At 38.4% G+C, this 22547-nt stretch overlaps 1 protein-coding gene across 6 annotated transcripts in view; it reads right to left on the reverse strand.

Annotated features, from left to right (window-relative positions):
* LOC139750418 (WD repeat-containing protein 48) overlaps positions 1-22547 on the reverse strand; it is a 45763-nt gene that overhangs the window by 14968 nt on the left and 8248 nt on the right. Inside the window, exons 1-9 of one of the 6 annotated variants that reach the window (XM_071665192.1) lie at positions 21470-21487; positions 17266-17382; positions 12059-12275; positions 11726-11775; positions 9330-9492; positions 8069-8215; positions 4636-4790; positions 3688-3873; positions 2096-2293 (exon numbers count right to left, since the gene is read on the reverse strand). In XM_071665192.1, the coding sequence (XP_071521293.1) occupies positions 2096-2293; positions 3688-3873; positions 4636-4790; positions 8069-8215; positions 9330-9492; positions 11726-11775; positions 12059-12275; positions 17266-17325 (1176 nt within the window). In that variant the 5' untranslated portion in view covers positions 17326-17382; positions 21470-21487. Of the gene's footprint in view, positions 1-2095; positions 2294-3687; positions 3874-4635; positions 4791-8068; positions 8216-9329; positions 9493-11725; positions 11776-12058; positions 12276-17265; positions 17383-21302; positions 21488-22547 lie in introns of those variants that run through there. The other 5 variants (XM_071665194.1, XM_071665189.1, XM_071665195.1 and 2 more) reach the window with 5 other exon arrangements.

Below are 22547 nucleotides of genomic sequence, written 5' to 3' on the forward strand. Positions count from 1 at the left end.
AACAGGCAGTGGCTATTACAATATGAACAGTACAATTTCTAAATCTTTAATAATAAAAGAGGCTGTCATTAACTATTTGGACTGTACAAGGAGGGAGCTTTACAATCATGGGTCCCTGGAAGCCCCAAATTTTGGGTGTAGGTACAGTACTTTAGAATTGACCTTGAAGGCCATCTTGAGGCTAACAAAGGCAACGCTGGAGTCCTTTGCAAGTTTTAAATGAAGTATATGAATATGGAAACTGCCATAATACAAGGAATCACATAATTATACTTAACACAAATCTTTTTTCTTTTTCTTTCATACCATTTGCCATTTCCCGCGTTAGCGAGGTAGCATTAAGAACAGAAGACTGGGCCTTAGAGGGAATATCCTCACCTGGCCCCCTTCTCTGTTCCTTCTTTTGGAAAATTAAAAAAACGAGAGGGGAGGATTTCCAGCCCCCCGCTCTCTTCCCTTTTAGTCGCCTTCTACGACACGCAGGGAATACGTGGGAAGTATTCTTTCTCCCCTATCCCCAGGGATCTTAACACAAATATCACCTTGAAATCAGAAACTGGATGTAAAAACTAAAATATCACCTTGAAATCAGAAACTGGATGTAAAAACTAGTTTCTATGTCACTTCAGCTGGCATCATGATGTGAATAGTGCATTATTCATTATAAGATGATGGAACAGTCTGCTCCTACTTCAAGACAATCATTAAAAGAACTGTTATTCCATCTCTTATCACAGTCCTTTCACTTCAGTTTTTGTGCCCTTTTTACCAGATAAAGCCTTTCTATTTGTTTAATCATCTACCTAACTTGAATACATTAAAAAATGTAATATAAAGGCAAAAGACACCAACAAACAAATATCACAAATTGAAATGACTAAACTTACTTTGGAAGGCTTTAAAAACCATTCACTCCATCTCCATTCCACTCCACCATCACCATCCTCAATCCCCAATCACCACCATCTTTGGCAAAAATCATTAAATACTGTTTGATTTACAAATGAAATGGCAACTGTCGCTGAATCAAAGTGTTTAATGTACATCATGAGAGAATGTGGTATACTGATGGAAGATGATAATCCATTTCAGGTATAATCCATACATGAGAATTAGCGAAATTTTTGGCCTAGAATGTATCCTTCCTTACATCATGGGTTTCAATTACTCATACAATGACTTTCCACTCAAACGACAGATGTGAAGGAACATAACCCAGTCATTCTGTGAGAACTCCCTGCATATGAAAACAGCATCAGACAAAATCACACAAGTGCTCGGAAAAGAAAGCTGGAAAGATCATTCAATGAAACACCAAAAGAAAGAGGAAACATATTTGGAGCAACTACAAAAGCTTTCAAAAGCAAACTATTGATTAATGGTTGAGGTTAATCCCTGATCAACATAAGATGCATGGCAGCAGAGAGAAACAGTATTAATGAACAAGACAGATGTGGTGAGAACTATGTGCTAACTCTGCCATTCTGGCAAAATCTCCTTATAGGTACATGTAGGTAGTGTCTCTGACACACAGATCCTCTTCGCCTGTCTTTTTTGTTCATCCTTTCTATACTTCTGAACCATTTCAGCACATCCTTGTAAGTTATCTGAATCAGACTACACTTACTGCCACATATGCCACATACCTCTCTTATACATGTTTATCAACCCTCCTCACACCATATATCATCCTCAAACATTTCATTTCTAACTTACATTACAAACAGACATACATCACAAAAACAAATAACATTTAAAACCTGCATTTGATGTAAGAAATACTCTGCAAAGATTATGACATACTCAAAGCACAACTAAGGCCCCATTTTTCTTGAATACATAAAAATCCCGAATTCTCCCATTGATTGGCTACAAAATGTATCCAATTCTGATATTCTACCAATATTACAAAACTGAAGAGGCATGGGCATCCTACAAAAAGTCTCTAAATCGCGGGCTTCATTAATAACACTCGGTGTTTTCAACCTCTACTTTGAAAAGAGAATTTATATATTTTGCTGCAGGTCAAGACAAATGAAAATTCATAAAATATATAATGCTTAGACATCTGCACAAAAGTACAAGTTACACTAACCTTGAGAATATCCCAAAGAACTACAGTTTCCTCAGTGTCACGAGTCAGTAAGTGCCTCTTGTCATTGAGCACTGTATATTGTTTAATGGACGGTCCACCCCGTATAGTCCAATCAGGTTGTGTCATCACAGGCCGAAGCTCTTGCTCCTCTTCATTATCGCAGTAATCCTCTACATGCGATAATCTGTTGTTTAATGGCTGCGGAAAGGATAAAATCTTTAACTTTTTCATACAGATTTGCCATTTCCCACGTTTGCAAGGTAGCAATAAAAACAGAGGAGTGAGCCTTAGAGGGAATATCATTCCTTGCCCTCCTTCTCTGTTCCTACTTTTGGAAAATTAAAAATGGAAGGGAAGGATTTCTAGCACCCTGATCCCTCCCCTTTTAATCACCTTCTATGACACGCAGGGAATGTGTGGGAAGTATTCTTTCTCCCCTAATGTGTGGGAAGTATTCTTTCTCCCCTATCCCCAGTAAATTCATATATCTTATTAAAACCCAGTTTGTTATACTACAAAATCTGGTTTTGTGTAGCTTACTTCTTTAAGACTTGACCATATTTTGGTGAGAAGAATAAGACCAAAGAATAATCAAAAGTAAAGTATAAGGAGAAAGGGTATGTTTTTTTTTTTTTTTTTTTTTTTTTTTATACTTTGTCGCTGTCTCCCGCGTTTGCGAGGTAGCGCAAGGAAACAGACGAAAGAAATGGCCCACCCCCCCATACACATGTACATACACACGTCCACACACGCAAATATACATACCTACACAGCTTCCCATGGTTTACCCCAGACGCTTCACATGCCTTGATTCACTCCACTGACAGCACGTCAACCCCTGTATACCACATCGCTCCAATTCACTCTATTCCTTGCCCTCCTTTCACCCTCCTGCATGTTCAGGCCCCGATCACACAAAATCTTTTTCACTCCATCTTTCCACCTCCAATTTGGTCTCCCTCTCCTCCTCGTTCCCTCCACCTCCGACACATATATCCTCTTGGTCAATCTTTCCTCACTCATTCTCTCCATGTGCCCAAACCATTTCAAAACACCCTCTTCTGCTCTCTCAACCACGCTCTTTTTATTTCCACACATCTCTCTTACCCTTACGTTACTTACTCGATCAAACCACCTCACACCACACATTGTCCTCAAACATCTCATTTCCAGCACATCCATCCTCCTGCGCACAACTCTATCCATAGCCCACGCCTCGCAACCATACAACATTGTTGGAACCACTATTCCTTCAAACATACCCATTTTTGCTTTCCGAGATAATGTTCTCGACTTCCACACATTTTTCAAGGCTCCCAAAATTTTCGCCCCCTCCCCCACCCTATGAGGTATATATACATATGCAAGGGTATGTAAGAGGTATATTTACATATGCAAGTGTGCAGATTATTTGTATATTGCATTCTTGATGGAAAATGGCTTTCTGGATTCAAGCGAGAGATAATCTATGCACCACATAAAAAGTCTGACTAGGTATATCTTTAAAAGAGTGCAGTACACTGTATAAAATTGATTCTAAATAATGCATAAATAAGCTTACAATAAAGTAATTGAGAGATCTTCATATTTACCCAACACTTAATGGCTGAGTTGGTGGTGGCTACATATAATGATGAGTTATCCGGAGTTAAGAGCATTTTAAGCACTGGGGCAGACTCCTGGCACAGCAACACATACTTATCAGGTGCACGAGTCTCACATTTGTATATGAGTTTATCTCGCCCACCAGAGTACACAGAAGTGAAGGTTTCATTTGCCTGGAAATTTACATAAAAAGGATAAGTTAAAAAAAAGCTTTGTAAAGTACAGCAATGATATTAAACCCTAACCATTGTCCCTGAGTCTTATATCACTGCACTTCCACACATAAGGCCATGAAATTCATTTATCAACCAGTGAGTCTTAAACTGAAAATCCATTCCTTAAAATCAGCATTCAAAATGGCTCATAAATGTCATACTTCAGTGAGAGGGAGAATAATGTCTCAGACTTTACAGTGTGATACAAAACAGAAAAATCCATGGTAGAATATGCAGTGCCAAACAAAACATATAAATCCAGTGGGAGAGCCAGTACCCTGGTTGGGGAAGTAAGGGAGTATGGGATATGACTCAGAAAAGTGTGAATGGGATCGAATTTACTATGAAGCATTAGGATGAATCTTCCTTCATAACCACGACCCAAAGAGAAGCTTCCCAAGAATCAAGGTATCAGAAAAGTAGAATGAGACAGCAACAAAAGGAAAACATATTACAGACAGTTTTGTGTGTTATGATAAGCTTTAAATTTGTAAAATACATGTCAATATTATAGGTCTGTGTGATGTGCCTTACTGGTGTCTGAAAATAACTAATACTTTCAGCAAAAGAGAAATACCTGTGATTAAAGTGTTATATAGAGACTTATGGTTGATCCAATGTTGATAACAGACAAGGAGGTGTTATTTCAATACAGGAGTTCCCCGCTTTCAGTGATCGTGTACTAACAAAGCAATTAGAAATATTAAACATATGCAGTACCTGAAGGGCCCATATTCCTTCTTCATGTATCCTAATGGTTTTGATGCAGCGCTGCTGACCTAATGACCATAGCCTAATTGTACCATCTGAGCTGCCTGATATGACTTGAGTACCATCACGATTAACCAACAAAGCCTTTACATTGTCTGTGTGACCTGTAAATGGAACATAAATTCAGTCAAAAGATAGAGAAGTGTAAAAATATCAAGGTTATATTTGTTGTTCTTCAAATGAAATAAGTATATGCTGAACCATAAAATTTACATTGTTAAGGCTGCAAGACAATTATCTGAGAGCATAATCAATTAGTTACAATATATTAGTAATCATTACCAGCTAAATTGTGAATTCAAATAGCAATGTATCTATTCTCCAAGACGATATGCCGTAAATTAATTACTTCTCTATCCATAAATCTGTTTTGAACTGGATACAAAAAAAATACAAGGAAGCATTCAGCCAATCACTATATGTATCACTACTGAAAACATGTGCTTGTTCATTCATGAAAAAGTACTATATATTACATGTTTACTGCATTTGAGTTCCAAAAATCAATCTTATTTGATGGCTTAGGTAGTAGGTGGTAGGCAGCCAATGACAAGGGAGGTATGTTACCAGTACTACCCGCCTGGGTATCAGAAGGGTTAGTGATAGCTTCGCAGTGAGCTAGCACTTCAGCAGTTGTCAAGTTGCACTTCTGTGACCCAGTAGCTGTCTTTTCTCTGTCTCACCCACATGTGGACTACTAGCATTCTGTCCACAAACATACAATCTCTCTTTCTCACCCATAACACCTGACAACACTTAACTTACATAGCTGATTCTTCAAAACTCTAGATTTTCCTGTGGTAAGCAATATGCACTAGCTGTGCCTTGAAGCAAAATGGGAGGATCAATAGTTAGAACTAGCAAGTAGGAACATTTAGGCAGGATTATTAGGTACAAATAGTAGGTAGGAACATTACGTAGAAATTGTTAGTAGGAACATCAGGTAGGAGCCTCTGTAAACACTACACTTCAGTTGCCCTCTGACAGTGGCCTGTTAAGGGTGAGGCACTAAAAGCAAAGAAGATGCACTGGAGTCTACTTGTTATAAAGACTCTATTGCTGTGGTCACACCTCTGAGGGAGTTCCAGGAGGGAACATGTATCAGAGATATAGACAGACAGATAGACAGCTTACCTTCTTGAAGCATCTTATCTCCACAAGAATAAATTTGTGGTTTATCAGCAAGTCATGTGGCAAAAGTGTCCTGGATCTCATGGTATATTGTGTAACATCAAAAAAGAGTTGGAAAAACACTAATAATTTTATGAATACATAATCTTCATCATAAAACTAGGCATTATGTGACAAGTCTAACTAATGCCTATCAGGACAAGCATCAATCACAAAGCAGGATCATGATCAAAGGCCACAGGCCACACTCAGCCAATCAGTGCACTGCTCTTTCATCTCTGGCACTTGTGCTGATTCTGTAAGCATCTACACCACTTATGAGAACTTTTAATGTGCTTTTTTTTGTTATAGTGATAATTCCTTTATTCTTTTACTGCATCAGGGATAATAACAATCCACATCAATCCATGATCATAGATTTTTCTCTCCACACCATTTCACATGATATTAAGCACTATTTTGGAATCTAAAAAGCACTATTACATATCTTGATTTTTTTTTTTTTTTTTTTTTTTGCCGCTGTCTCCCGCATTTGCGAGGTGGCGCAAGGAAACAGACGAAAGAAATGGCCCAACCCACCCCCATACACATGCCTTGATTCAATCCACTGACAGCACGTCAACCCCGGTATACCACATCGCTCCAATTCACTCTATTCTTTGCCCTCCTTTCACCCTCCTGCACGTTCAGGCCCCGATCACACAAAATCTTTTTCACTCCATCTTTCCACCTCCAATTTGGTCTCCCTCTTCTCCTCGTTCCCTCCACCTCTGACACATATATCCTCTTGGTCAATCTTTCCTCACTCATTCTCTCCATGTGACCAAACCATTTCAAAACACCCTCTTCTGCTCTCTCAACCACGCTCTTTTTATTTCCACTCATCTCTCTTACCCTTACGTTACTTACTCGATCAAACCACCTCACACCACACATTGTCCTCAAACATCTCATTTCCAGCACATCCATCCTCCTGCGCACAACTCTATCCATAGTCCACGCCTCACAACCATACAACATTTTTGGAACCACTATTCCTTCAAACATACCCATTTTTGCTTTCCGAGATAATGTTCTCGACTTCCACACATTCTTCAAGGCTCCCAGAATTTTCGCCCCCTCCCCCACCCTATGATCCACTTCCGCTTCCATGGTTCCATCCGCTGCCAGGTCCACTCCCAGATATCTAAAACACTTCACTTCCTCCAGTTTTTCTCCATTCAAACTCACCTCCCAACTGAATTGACCCTCAACCCTACTGTACCTAATAACCTTGCTCTTATTCACATTTACTCTTAACTTTCTTCTTTCACACACTTTACCAAACTCAGTCACCAGCTTCTGCAGTTTCTCACATGAATCAGCCACCAGCGCTGTATCATCAGCGAACAACAACTGACTCACTTCCCAAGCTCTCTCATCCCCAACAGACTTCATACTTGCCCCTCTTTCCAAAACTCTTGCATTCACCTCCCTAACAACCCCATCCATAAACAAATTAAACAACCATGGAGACATCACACGCCCCTGCCGCAAACCTACATTCACTGAGAACCAATCACTTTCCTCTCTTCCTACACGTACACATGCCTTACATCCTCGATAAAAACTTTTCACTGCTTCTAACAACTTGCCTCCCACACCATATATCTTGATAAACCTTTAAAAATTTCATATCTTTTCATATAGTGAAGAATCAGAGACAACCAGGTCACATTCAGCTGATATCAGTTGATTTTCTGCAAAAAACTGACAGTTACAACTTTCAGTCATCTATCTTACACCAAACAATCAAAAAAACAATTAACAAAATTTTTATAGTCCACATACCACCAGCCTGATAAATAAAGGGATAGATTGTCTATTTTTACAAAAACACAATCCAATACTGAATCAATGCTGTTACAGCACACCAGTTTGAGTGAACTATACACAAGGGAATAATGTGGATAACAACATGTTGCTAAGCACTGATTTTCCAGTAATACACATCAGTTATCCATTCATAACTTAAAGTTATCCATTCATAACTTAAAGAAGTTGAGATACAGATTCTGAAGCAGGACTGCTAACCATTTTGCCACTTTCTCCATTAATCCCATCCATTTTGAGAAGTCTGATAAAATTCTCTTTGAACTAATACACTGTTGCTAAGCTCTCTTTAATTGCATTCTAACCAAAAATAATATCAAAAAGTCAGTCCATAACATAAGAGAAGTAACCTTCAACAATAACAGCATCAGTTGCATACCATTACCTTTAAGCTTCATGAGTTTGTTACCAGTGCGAGGATCCCACACTCTAAGTTGTTTTTCAGTGCTGCCACTAACAATGACAGTCCCAGGTGCATTCATGGCTAAACTGTAGATAGAGTCCTTATTGCCATTTAAGGAGGAAGCTGAAAAATAAACATATCTATTTCAGTTCCTAAAACAAGACTTGTCCATTGAACAAAAACTGAATACCATTACCAGAGCAGTAAACACAATCCTACTCTCTTCTGTTTGGATAGATACAGGAACATGAATGAACATTTGGGAGTTTTCAGGTTATACAAACACAGGTTTTCAATACTTCCACTCTCACATAATGAAAATGGCTTCAATATTTGCAGCAGTTGCAGTCCTTTTATTATTACTTTTCCTGACTGCAACGAGAAACACAACATTTTTGAAATCATACTCTCAAACATACGAAAACCGTTCACAAGCTTATTCTATAACCTTTTGTCCCATAACATCATACACATAAACGAAAATATGATAGCTTGTTGCATGATAAATCAAAAACATCACAGCCTAATCACAAACATTAAAAGATATGGTAGTTAAATGGACACTCACTCACATAACCAGTCAGTTGAACGAATGTAAATAAACACTAAATGCTGTGCTGCCTATTTTCTCCATAACCTCTGGTTTATGTATGCTTATAAGAGGATACAAAACAACCTCATGAACAAAACATCTGTAACTTACCTACAAATAAAAATATAAGCAAAAACATAATACACATTGATAATAAAGGAAGAGTAACAAGGGCAAAAACTGTAAACACAGACACATATCAGCACTCTAGCTGCTTATATTGAAATATCAAGCATATAATAGTACATCAGAGGATAGATAAGTTAACACTAAATACATCAACGATATAACATGGAATAAATCAATAAACTCAACCTCAAAACACGGAAATTAAGAGACCATGTCACCATGTAGTCAGTTAGCTGCTCTCTGTGTACAAACAATGAGTACAGTGTTACTCCAAGGTGGCATCAAGCAAGGAGGTATGGCAGGCTTTTCTGGAATGGTAGGGGGTACTGATGCTTGTTGTAGTATAGAAAAAAGGTTTCTGATGTCATGGTGTAAGTCCAACTGTTTTAGTTAATGGAAAGAACATATGGGTGAATATGTCCACCTGAGGCAGCAAAGGGGTTAATCATACATATTAAAGAAGAAGAAAGTTGTTACCATTAGATAATCTAATCAATAACTTGGGTCAAATCTTACTTGTAACTGTGTTGTTGCTTGCTGTGAGGGCTGTCAGAGTTTGAACATCCCATAGGAAGATTGCTTTATCTAACCCTGCAGATGCTACTTGTTCACGATCTCGTGCATATGCCAAGGCTTTCACATAATCCTTGTGAGTACGCAGAGTTGACATGCAAAAACCCTATGTGAAGATATGATCCATGTAATGTACACTGAATTATCACATTTCATGAGTATATGCAGTTGGATTAGTTTTAAATGTAATACTTCAAGATCTTTAAGAGATACCTTCATAAAACTTACCAGTTTGTGTGGCATTATCAGATGAAAGATCATATTCTTCAACTCCTTTTAGCTGATACTGACTTTGTTTATGGTATGGGAGCATAGGCCAAAACACATCCTCAGGTCTTAGACAACTGTATCTAAATGTATATATATGCAACCAAACACCCTTCCCATTCTGCTCATATCCAATATATGTGGTATCATTTCAGTTTTCTTCCTTCTGATTATTCCTTTAAAATAAATGAACAAATAAACCAACATCATAAGAGTAGGCACCCCTATACATTTACACAGAAAATACATCAACATAAGCATATACAGTCTCCACAAAAAAAATCCTATGATTACCGTTTAACATGAGGCTTTCATACCACGATTTTTATTTGGGAAACAAATCCTGTCACAATACTTGGTTACAATGGGGATATCGCATGTCTGGAAGCATGCATAGTCATACAAGTCTAGTGTCTTGATTTGCCCATGGTATTAAGAGTAGAGATGCAATTTTTGCTCACTTTCTTCATGTTTACAGATATTCTTTGCCATTTTTTGTTCTGAATATCTTCCTTTATCATTAATCAAACATGGGTCCTACAAAGCTGTCCTAGAATAAAAGGCCCATATTCTTGCATGGAAGCATGAAATTTTCTTTTTACAAGTGAGATATCAAGATGTAGTGGCAGGACCATGTTCACCATCAGCACTTTTCTTTTTCTTCCTCTTCATGTCATCCCTTCCTATAAGGGTTTGGTCAATCTGGGATGACCAATACGGCAACAGATACCCTGACAGGGAAAGTCTTTTAAACACCTCACACTTTATCAAGGTAAGTATCAATTGCCTTATTGGTCTGCATTTTAGGGAGGGATGCCATTAGAAAGAAGAAAACATAAAGAGGTGAACTTGGCCTTACCAGTACACTTTGATATTTTGCTTGAAGTCACATTTTCTTGCTTCCAAGTATAAAGGCTTTCCTTCCCAAGGAAAACATTTTTGGACCCATGGTTAGTTACTCATTATGAAAAATATCATCTTGAACAGAAATAGCGAAAATATCACAAAACACAAGGAAAGTGACTCCACTCTCAATACTACATGGTATCTTGGGTGGTAAATCATGTCATCTGACATCCAGGACAGTACCATACTGCCAGACATAAGATATCTCCAACATAAGTGAGTAACAGAATTTGTTTCCTAAATCAAAGCTGTCACATGAAAGTCTTATGGTAATGGTAATCATCATATTTCTTTTGGAGAGTGTATGTATGGAGACTATTGCACAAGATGAAGTATGGCAAGGTGAAAACAACAAAGGGGAAAGCAGCTAAGTTCCTTAATAAATGGGGTGAAACCACTGTTGATTGATTAGTCAGACTTTTTAACAACTGTATGGCCCACAGTAAGAAGCCCAAGGACAGGCGAAATGGAAAAAAGTAAATGCTTAAACTAAAGAGTATAAGTACATTAAGTATACAGTACATGAAAAGGAGTATACATGAAAAGGAGTACAGGGAAATGGTGGCATGCAAAAGGCATCATACTGGGAGTGATGTGCCTTCAGAAGTGGTAGAAGTTGAGAGTGGTTCCAAATGGATGTGGATTTTCATCAAGTTAGTGTGATTTCACTGTGGCTGTTTAACCTAATCATAAATATTTTGGTAAGGGATGTAAATGTGAGGGTATTGGAGCAAGGGGCAGGTCCAAAATATGACAGGAATAAAAAGGCTGGAAGGTTAGTCATTCGGTGCTTGCTTATATAAGGCATACTCCAGAAATAAACTCCTAGTATTGATATCCAAGTTTGGGGTAGTATGTGAAAGGAGAATGCTTTGAGTTTATATGAAAAAAAAGTAAGGTACCTGTAATGAGGTATGGCTGGAGTACAACAGATGGTTTGAGTGTGTTTCAATGGGGAGGACTTATTGGATGGGGAGTGCTTTAGGTACCTGGGAGGGGATATGGCAGCAGATTACACTATAGGTATGGAAAGAAGAGAGGGTTGAGTGGGATAACCACAGAAAAACTAAATTTTGTCAATAATATGAAAGATCAATTACACTATATATTATACAGGAATCTTCAAATACATGCAGTACACTAACTAACAGACTAAAAAGACATACCTTGTGAGCATTCCATACTTTCACTGTAGTATCTGAACTTGCCGATATTACTGTAAAAAGAAAAATAAATTAAGAGCAGAGAGAATGATTTTTCATCTTAATACAAATTCTTAGCAGCATATTCTAGGGTTTGATATTTTCAGTCACTTAACTGATGATAATTCTATATCTCAGAGAAATATCAAAATGTATATTAAATACAACCATTTCATTTCATCTCAGGAAATCTACAAACCCAGCTAGCTCAACATATACACTTTAATCACTTTTCTAAGAGCTAAAGTGAATAATTACAATTGTATATCACACAACATATCATTATAAATAACTTACAATTTTTTCCCCCACAACATAGCACGATATCATTGACCCAGTCAGTGTGATGTTCCATGGACTGGATATAAGGCTCCTTCTGATTCTTGCAATTCCATATCCGTATGATAGAATCTCGGCCTGCTGAATATAATCGCTGGAGGTACGGGTCATATTGTAAAGAGTTAACGGATGATCGATGGAACTTCTCCACTTCATCGCGAATTACAAAAGAAATCTGCAGATGTACAGTAGAAAAAAAAGAAAACAAAAATATGGTTAATAATGGGAACCCATTTCTATAAAATCTTATCCCTCTAAAGGTGAATGTATCTTTGGACATAAGAAATTATGTGTATACAACTCTGGATCATTTTTGTAGGTCTCCTATAGCTTTGAGAGTGCACACTACTCTGAGATGGGAAATGAAGGACTCCTTTAGAACAAAAAAGTGCATAACATGACTGTACTCCTTTCTGCCCACCCATTGACAGTGCTTTAGAACACCACCCATTGATAATGCTTTAGAACAAAGTACATGACATGACTGTACTCCTTTCTGTACACCCAATGACAATGACCCAGTCTAACTAAAGCTGGCTTCTTACTTGCAGATTAACCACTAGCAATGCAGTCTAGTAAAACTGGTCTCGAGATATGTAACTGCAACCAACTATGGAAGGATTCAATGGAATAAAATCTAAATTTACGCGGATGTAAGTGGTAGATATTTCTTGGATGGGTAATATAGATATACTCAGTATGTGCAAGAGTAAGGTAGCAGGAAGCAGAGCATTTCTCAGAAATACTGAAAAGTGAGGGGTAAGAGATCAAATTTTATGAATGCACAGATGGTTACAAAAAGGAACAGAATAGCACTTTGAAAAGTTGGTCACTAGATATGATATTCAAGGGTGCTAGATCTAAATTTGCCAACACATGCAAGGGTTGATAAATACCTCTTCTATAAGTATTACTTTGGTGTTAGTGCCAGAAAGCTGGCTGCTTGTGTGCTCCCACTCCTAGCTAAACCACACAATACCTGGCAAGCTACTACATCACACTGTTACTGTGTGACCACTGGCAACTCATGGGTGGTACATTATGATAACTGTTTCTTCTCCTACACCTTGAACCTTTGGAACTCTCTACCCTCTCATGTCTTTCCCAGCAACCATGACCTGGCATATCTTAAAATACAGGTTTTTCACTTCCTCCAAAATTCACAAATACTTTCCCTTGTCTTTCTTTTTTCCCCTTTCATTGACCTCACTGTATTTCAATTAAGGTCCAGCCTTGATGTGGACTTTTGCCCATGTCTTGGGCCTCCAATGTAAAAAGAAAAAAAAATATATATATATGAGGGGAGAGAGAGAGAGAGAGAGAGAGAGAGAGAGAGAGAGAGGGGGGGGGGGGGGCATGGGTCAGGTATTTGCTTTGAAGAATATATGTGAGAAGTACTTAGAAAAACAAATGGATTTGTATGTAGCATTTATGGATCTAGAGAAGGCATATGATAAAGTTGATAGAGACGCTCTGTGGAAGGTATTAAGGGTATATGGTGTGGGAGGCAAGTTACTAAAAGCAGGGAAAAGATTCTATCTAGGATGTATGGCATGTGTGCAAGTAGGAAGAAAGGAAAGTGATTGGTTCTCAGTGAATGTCGGTTTGCGGCAAGGGTGCGTGACATTTCCATGGTTGTTTAATTTGTTTATGGATGGGATTGTTAGGGAGGTGAATGCAAGAGTTTTGGAGAGAGGGGCAAGTATGCAGTCTGTTGTAGATGAGAGGACTTGGGAAGTGAGTCAGTTGTTGTTCGCTGATGATACAGCGCTGGTGGCTGATTCGGGTGAGAAACTGCAGAAGCTGGTGACTGAGTTTGGTTAAGTGTGTGAAAGAGGAAAGCTGAGAGTAAATGTGAATAAGAGCAAGGTTATTAGGTACAGTAGTGTTGAGGGACAAGTCAACTGGGAGGTAAGTGTGAATGGAGGAAAACTGGTGGAAGTGAAGTGTTTTAGATATCTTGGAGTGGATTTGGCAGCGGATGGAACCATGGAAGCAGAAGTGAGTCACATGGTGGGGGAGGGGGTGAAAGTTCTGGTAGCGTAGGAGAATGAGTGGAAGGCGAGAACATTATCTCAGAAAGCAAAAATAGGCATGTTTGAAGGAAAAGTGGTTCCAACAATGTTATATGGTTGCAAGGCATGGGCTACAGATAGAGTTGTGTGGAGGAGGGTGGATGTGTTGGAAATGAGATGTTTGAGGATATGTGGTGCGAAGTGGTTTGATTAAGTAATGAGAGGGTAAGAGAGATGTGTGGTAATAAGAATATGGTTGAGAGAGCAGAAGAGGGTGTATTGAAATGGTTTTGGTTTGGTCACATGGAGAGAATGAGTGAGGAAAGATTGACATTCACATGGAGAGAATGAGTGAGGAAACACTGACAAAGAGGATATATGTGTCAGAGGTGGAGAGAATGAGGAGAAGTGGGAGACCAAATTGGAGGTGGAAGGATGGAGTGAAAAAGATTTTGAGTGATCAGGGCCTGAACATGCAGGAGGGTGAAAGGTGTGCAAGGAATAGAGTGAATTGGAACGATGTGGTATACCGGGGTCGACGTGCTGTCAATGGATTGAACCAGGGCATGTGAAGCGTCTGGGGTAAACCATGGAAAGTTCTGTGGGGCCTGGATGTGGAATGGGAGCTGTAGTTTCGGTGCATTATTACATGACAGCTAGAGACTGAGTGTGAACGAATGGGGCCTTTGTTGTCTTTTCCTAGCACTACCTCCCACACATGAGGGGGAGGGGGTTGTTATTTCATGTGTGGCGAGGTGGTGGTGGGAATGAATAAAAGGCAGACAGTATGAATTATGTACATGTGTATATATGTATATGTCTGTGTGTGTGTATATATGTATACGTTGAGATGTATAGGTATGTATATTTGATTGTGTGGACGTGTATGTATATACATGTGTATGTGGGTGGGTTGGGCCATTCTTTCGTCTGTTTCTTTGTGCTACCTCGCTAATGTGGGAGACAGCGACAAAGCAAAATAAAAAAATAAAAAATATATATATATATATATATATATATATATATATATATATATATTTTTTTTTTCAAACTATTCGCCATTTCCCGCGTTAGTGAGGTAGCGTTAAGAACAGAGAACTGGGCCACTGAGGGAATATCCTCACCTGGCCCCCTTCTCTGTTCCTTCTTTTGGAAAATTAAAAAAAAATTGAGAGGGGAGGATTTCCAGCCCCCCGCTCCCTCCCCTTTTAGTCGCCTTCTACGACACGCAGGGAATATGTGGGAAGTATTCTTTCTCCCCTATCCCCAGGGATAATATATATATATATATATATATATATATATATATATGCACTGGAGGAGTTGAAAAGTAGATGAAAACAATCTTTGGGACTATGGCTAAAGATAAGGAAAAAATGCAAATTGTTAATGAGATAGACAGGTGCAGGGTGCAAAATGTTTCAGTCTGCAGGTATTTTTAAGATGCTAAGGAAATAACTCTTCATTTTGTGTAATGCTGGCATTTTGAGTGCAGTAACCTATTTGTACCATACAGGGAGGAGGTTCTATAATTGTGGGGATCCATCTGAAAATACTGTCATACAACATTTCAAAATCTTGTATTTTATCCATGCTCATGGTTTCATGGCTCAGCTCATTCTATACATCCACTACACTGAGTATCATGTTATAACAGTATACTTTGTGCATCTTTTCTAACAAAAGTCTTGCTTAATTTCTTGCTATGACCTCCAGTTGCTCTTTCTCTGCATCTCTCAAAGAAATTGTCCCAATTCTTCTCTTTTCCATGGTGGGCAACTTTACAGCCTCCAACTTCTCCCTGTAACTCAGCTGGCAACTTACAGCCTCAAACTCCTCCCTGTAATTTAGCTATCTTGTTTCAGGTACCATCAATGCAGTCACGACCTTCACCCCCTACTACAACCTGTGGCTCACTTCAGCTCCCATGGTTCCATTCACTGACATGCCCACTCCCAGGTATCTAAAACACTTCATTTCCTCAAAGTTCCCTCCATTCAAACCTATACTCTAAGTAACCTTCTTTCTCTACAGCTAAATGTAATGAACTTGCAATTACTCAAATTAACTCTCAACTGTTATGCTGATTTCAGTTGATTTGGAAAAGTTTTCACTTCCAGCAGAATGCTCTTCCTGCTCAATACAAATAATCTTTTAATGGAGTATAATGCATGAAAGATATTTCACTAAAAAGATTTTTCTTGGTGTGTTGATCTTATGTTTATGTACTATAACTGAAAAAGTTTCCTACTTTCAATGAACTGCTAAAATTTTCCTGCCATAGAGAATTGATGTTTTCTGTCTCTTGCTATTAAGTTTACCTACTAGTGTTACCATTTTTTTTGTACATGTTCACATTTCCTATGTGAGCATGGAAGCATAAAGAACAGATAACTGGGCCTTAGAGGAAAAAATCCCTACTTGGTTCATTGCTGCATTCATAATTTTGGAAAGTAATACAGGAGGGAAGTATTTCCAGCCCCTCCCACTCTTGCCCATTAGTCACTTTCTAAGAAATGCAGGAAATATGTGGGCAGTACTCTTTATCCCCAGCCCCCAGGAACAACCTGTGTTATTCAAAATTCATTCCAATTATGAAGATCTGATATTTCATATTCCATGTTAGTTGGAATAAACTTTAAAAGCTTAGGTACACTTAAACATTTTTTTCAAATGGGTGCATCTTATGTATATATGGTAACAGTGTATCCTTTAAGCCATATCATACCGTAGCTCCATACCGATCAGGTCAGAAAGAGAGGACTGGCTGAATTACAGATATCTTCAGGCTTATTCAAATGTTTCCTTCTGCTTTCAAGTAGTCAACTTGACTGCTAACTATTTTGCACTCGTTCCCTCTTTAGCTTTCTTATAACCGTCTCCCTTAATTCAAACAATCTCCATGCTTAGCTTTATTACCTATGAAAATGGCTCTGATTCTTCCAATCTCTCATTTTCTCAATCTTGGCTCTTGTATGTCATTCTTCATGCGCCACTTTTTAATATCATAAATCAACTTCACGTCCTTCTCTTTTATTACTCCAATTTCTCATGTTACACTTTCTTGCAAGCAAGCTAATTCTCCTCCCAGTGGCGTTTTAGGTGATTAATGACTTCCTCACTTAAATAATGAATAAGCATTAAAGTTACCTGGACTTTTTTTCTCGTAGAATGAGTACTGTTCTGCCTGTGGCCTGCAATCATAGACATGATGTAAACGTCTTGTCACCCTCCTCACTCATGTGGCGCCTGCTGTCATACTTGATTCTAAAAAGTAAAATATATCAGTTTCTGTACATATTGTGACATTATCGTACTGAAGCTTGACTCAACCTTGAATACAAAATGTTACTTCTAATAAAATATCCTATTGAATGCTAGCATACATAAACTATTTATCTAGGTAATGCAGTGACTCTAATAAAAGGAAAAAATCAACAATCTCAGGTTTCAAATAAAGGACCTGTAATTTGAAATGACGAGGAGCTAATATAAATAATGGGCTGCAATAATGAAAACAGAGTGTAAATTTCTATGTAAAGTTCCAATACCTCATACTGCCATTTTCAATTAATCTATAATTAACCAAATCTTATGAAAGAGGCTTGGTACTGCTTAAGATCAATCTAAAGTTTCATGCAGACCAAAGATGCACCACTTCCAGTAGCAAGGAAATGTAAACTTTCGAGTCAGAAGTTCTTTGACAAGAAGGTACTCTCATTGATGCAGCCCCATCAAACATGACTCTTCTCTCGTAGTGCAACCCTGAGCAGGAACAGTCCAATAACATTCTTTAGTAATATTAGATCATATACATATAAGTAATTAAGCAATGTGGTTTCATGAGTTGTAGCGGATGTGTCGATCAGGTGTTTGCTGTGTGTGGCTTTTCTGGATCTGAAAAAAGCACGATGGGGATGACAGACATGTGAAAAGAGAGGTCACTATGTGAGGAGTAAGGATGGGTGCATTCAAAGGTACAGTTGTCCTGATGGTTTGTATGCATGTGAAGCTTGGGCTATAGATCTGACTGTAGAGAAGATGGGGAATGTGTTGTACAACATGAGGTGCGAGGGGAGTTTGAATGCCCCAAACACTTGGAGGAAGTGAACTGCTTTAGATACCTGAGAGTAGACAAGGCAGTAAATGGAATCATGGAAGCTAAAGTGAGTGACATGTTGCACGAAAGGGTGAAGGCAAAACACAAACACACACACACACACACATATATCTATATCTACCGTCTATCCCCTACTTACAACCTATGCAACTTACAAACATCTGTACAAACGACCAGACAAAGATATAAATTAAAAAACACATTCATTTTAACTATAATACTTAGTCGCTGTCACCCAAGTTAGCATGGTAGCGCAAGGAAACAGATGAAAGAATAGCCCAACCCACCCACTTACATATGTATATACATAAATGCCCACACATGCACATATACATACCTATATATTTCAACGTATACATATATACACATGTACACGTCCATACTTGCTGCTTTCATCCATTCCTGTCGCCACCCCACCACACATGAAAATGGCAACCCCCCCTACACGCACGAGGTAGCGCTAGGAAAAGACAACAAAGGCCAAATTCATTCACACTCAGTCTCTAGCTGTCATGTATAATGCACCAAAACCACAGCTCCCTTTCCACATCCAAGCTCCACAAAACTTTCCATGGTTTCTCCACAAAACTTTCCATGGTTTACCCCCAGACGCTTCACATGCCCTGGTTCAATCCACTGACAGCATGTCGACCCCAACATACCACATCGTTCCAATTCACTCTATTCCTTGCAAGCCTTTCACCCTCCTGTATGTTCAGGCCCCGATCGCTCAAAATCTTTTTCACTCCATCCTTCCACCTCCAATTTGGTCTCCCACTTCTCCTTGTTCCCTTCACCTATAACATATATCCTCTCTGTCACTCTTTCCTCACTCGTTCTCTCCATGTGACCAAACCATTTCAATACATCCTCTTCTGCTCTCTCTCAACCGCTCTCTTTTTATTACCACACATCTCTCTCACCCTTTCATTACTTACTCGATCAAACCACCTCACACCACAAACATTTCATTTCCAACACATTCACCCTTCTCTGCACAACCCTATATATAGCCCACGCCTCACAACCATATACCATTGTTGGAACCACTATTTCTTCAAACATACCCATTTTTGCTCTACGAGATAACGTTCTTGCCTTCCACACATCATTCAACGCTCCCAGAACCTTCGCCCCCTCCCCAACCCTGTGACTCACTTCCGCTTCCATGGTACCATCCGCTGCCAAATCCACTACCAGATATCTAAAACACCACTTCCTCCAGTTTTTCTCCTTTCAAAGTTACCTCCCAGTTAACTTGTCCCTTAACCTTACTGAACCTAACAACCTTGCTCTTACTCACATTTACTCTCAACTTTCTTCATTCACACACTTTACCCAACTCAGTCACCAGTTTCTGCAGTTTCTCACCTGAATCAGCCACCAGTGCTGTATCATCAGCGAAATACTGTATGTAAATTTAAAAATCAAGCTTAGTCGTATGTCCACCAGTGCTAACGGCTGCGTGTGTGTGATAGTGACAGTCAGACAATATCCCAGCATTATGTACATCTTATCATCTCTCTCAGTTCTCGTTCTCCGTTACCATTCAGTAAGCATGCATTATCAAAGGGAATCTAACGAATTTTCATGATGGATTAAACAATTTTTGTATCAAACCCCAGAGAAGATGATGACCAAGAGGAAAACCCATCACATGTTGATAAATCTAGCAAGACACCAAGAAAGATGTTCGATTTGGAATCAAAATGAAGGTAATCACCTAATGTGAAGGAGGAAAATAGTTAATGTGATTGCACATCTTCAACAGTAGTCCCATTGATGATCTCCACATTTTAAAGGACAATGAAAAATACATGAAGCAGTGAAAGGTTCAGCAAGTATGAAATCTACAATGATAACAAAGCAACGACAAGGGCCCATTCACAAAATGGGAAAGCTATTGATGCTGTGGATGGAAAATCAAATTAAAAAAAGTGTACCACTAAGCTTAATAACAATTCAAGTGGAGGCTAGAAGTCATTTTGAGACTCTGAAGGAGTGAGCAGGATAAGATTACAACAACAACTTCACAGCAAGTCATGGTGGGTTCAACAGAGCTAAAAGAAAATATAGCCTACACAACATTCGAGTCACAGGGAAAGCAGCAAGTGCTGACAAAGGTGCTGCCAAAAAGGTACAAAATTAATCAAAGAACTTTTTCTAATGAACAACATGGTGATTTAAAAATGTCAATTCATAAAGCGGGTGAAACAAAAACGAGGAGGTACCAACAACATTTGAGGTTACATCAGACCAAGGCTGCAAAGCATTTAACACTCTCAGAATAACGCTCCCAACACAAATGTTATTTCTCCCTGAATAAGTTGAGATCTATATCAAATGTTTCTTAGCTCTTTAATCATCCATATATGACGTGCTTTCACTTCATACAAAAATCTGGTTTTCAAGTATAGTGAAAGAGCAGGAAGTATGGCATTATATCACTGGAGTGGATAAAGTGAAATATAGGAAAAAAACACACAGAAAAGCATAAGAACTTCAAAACAAAACATAAACTTCATTAGTTGACTGGGTCCCCTAAAGTATCACGAATCTCAATGAAATCTTGTAAATGTATGATCAGGCAGACCCATATATAAGCCTCCACACTCTCACAATTTTTTCAGATCATTCAATGAAAATGAATGCCCATGTTCATGCCCCACAAATGTTATTAAATTTTCTACACACTACCCGGGCATAGGAACAACATTACTCAATATTCAAAGGGAATACCGAGTATTCAAGGGCAACGATGATGCAGAGGTAAACTAGTAAATGGCACTTCATAATTACCGAAATCTTATCAGATTCTACACCAAATAAGCTGACATATATGAAGTAAAACATACAGTCATCTACACCACCATATTTATCAATTCTTGAGAGTCTTATAAAAAACATCCGTAGGGCTTCTTCTGCTTTTGAGTACGACTAGAGAATTCCTTTTAGTTTGAGAGTGATTAAATTAGGCCAGCTTCATCATATGGCGCATAGAAAGCCAAAGTGGTCAAGATCCCCGAACATTACCTCAACCGCTACCGGGTTATCGTCAGGTACTTACTGTCGCTGAGAGTTGGCTCCCTAAGACACCGCTAAGATACCTATGGTTCGAATATGCTACGAATATCACCCAGTTTGGTGGTCGTCATGACCCTACTACTCACTTCCTCCAGCCAATAAACTGTCAATAAGTCAAGAATTCTGTGAGCGAAGTTCTTGTTTGTTTACCATGATAGCCTGGGGCGGAAACAGCTGAAGAGAGCATAGCGCTAAATTTCAATAGCACATAAATTATTGATGTATATATATATATATATATATATATATATATATATATATATATATATATATATATACATATGTATATATGTATACTGACATTCGGCACTGGCGGTCATACTGTATCTCTTCGTCCATTATCTAATGTGGTGAATGAAAATACAATATGGTGTTCTACACAAATTTATATTAAAACAGGTTGTTCTTCAACTAACCATGTTATGCATTTGGCTCATGACTCTATACTTTCTAAAGGGCTCAGAATAGCATGTGTGGTCGAGAACACATAAGTTTTGCCTTTGATTTTTTCTTTATTATATGGTTTCGTTGTTCTGACTTATCAAACTAACCTGTGTTAACTTCATATGATTATAATACAGCTATATTAATACTGTATACTTGAGATATACAAGTCATAGCGGATTATCTTTCTATCAACTTCCTATTTTGCCTTAATGAACTCTCCTTCCACTTTTCAGATCTCAGTAACTGGCCCTGAAATTCCTTTTTTTTAAGTAACTAACATTAAAATCCTTATTCTCATTCTGGCTAGATCATTGATGATAATTCCTGAATACAGAGCAGTAAGGAAGGGCCTTCCTGTTGCATAAGCTGCTCAGCTGGTGAGAGGTCGCACTCTCAACAAAAATTCTGATTAAAATTCCGGATATCCATGAAAGAGGATCCCACCGTCGACTTGAATCATAAATTGGAGACATTTAAACACTCATATTTATTTCAAGACCTTATGAGCTAAATGAGTGCAAAACCCTCCAATGAGGTAAACCTTTGAAGGCTTTTTTTTGGCCTATCCTTGGTGGTTAAATTAGTTTTATTGAATCTATGGAAATGCCTTTTCCATATATTCATTCAATGTAAAGTTTACATGAGATTTGTAACTGAATTAACATTTCAATAGCTACTGGACCATTATAAATTGAGATTACTTCTAATTTTCACCATCCATAAAGAGTACAGCTGCGGACTCTTTTCATCTTATTATAGAGCAGCATCAATCAAAATGTCC

The sequence above is a fragment of the Panulirus ornatus genome, chromosome 9, assembly GCF_036320965.1.
Source record: "Panulirus ornatus isolate Po-2019 chromosome 9, ASM3632096v1, whole genome shotgun sequence".
Classification (NCBI taxonomy): Eukaryota; Metazoa; Arthropoda; class Malacostraca; order Decapoda; family Palinuridae; genus Panulirus; species Panulirus ornatus.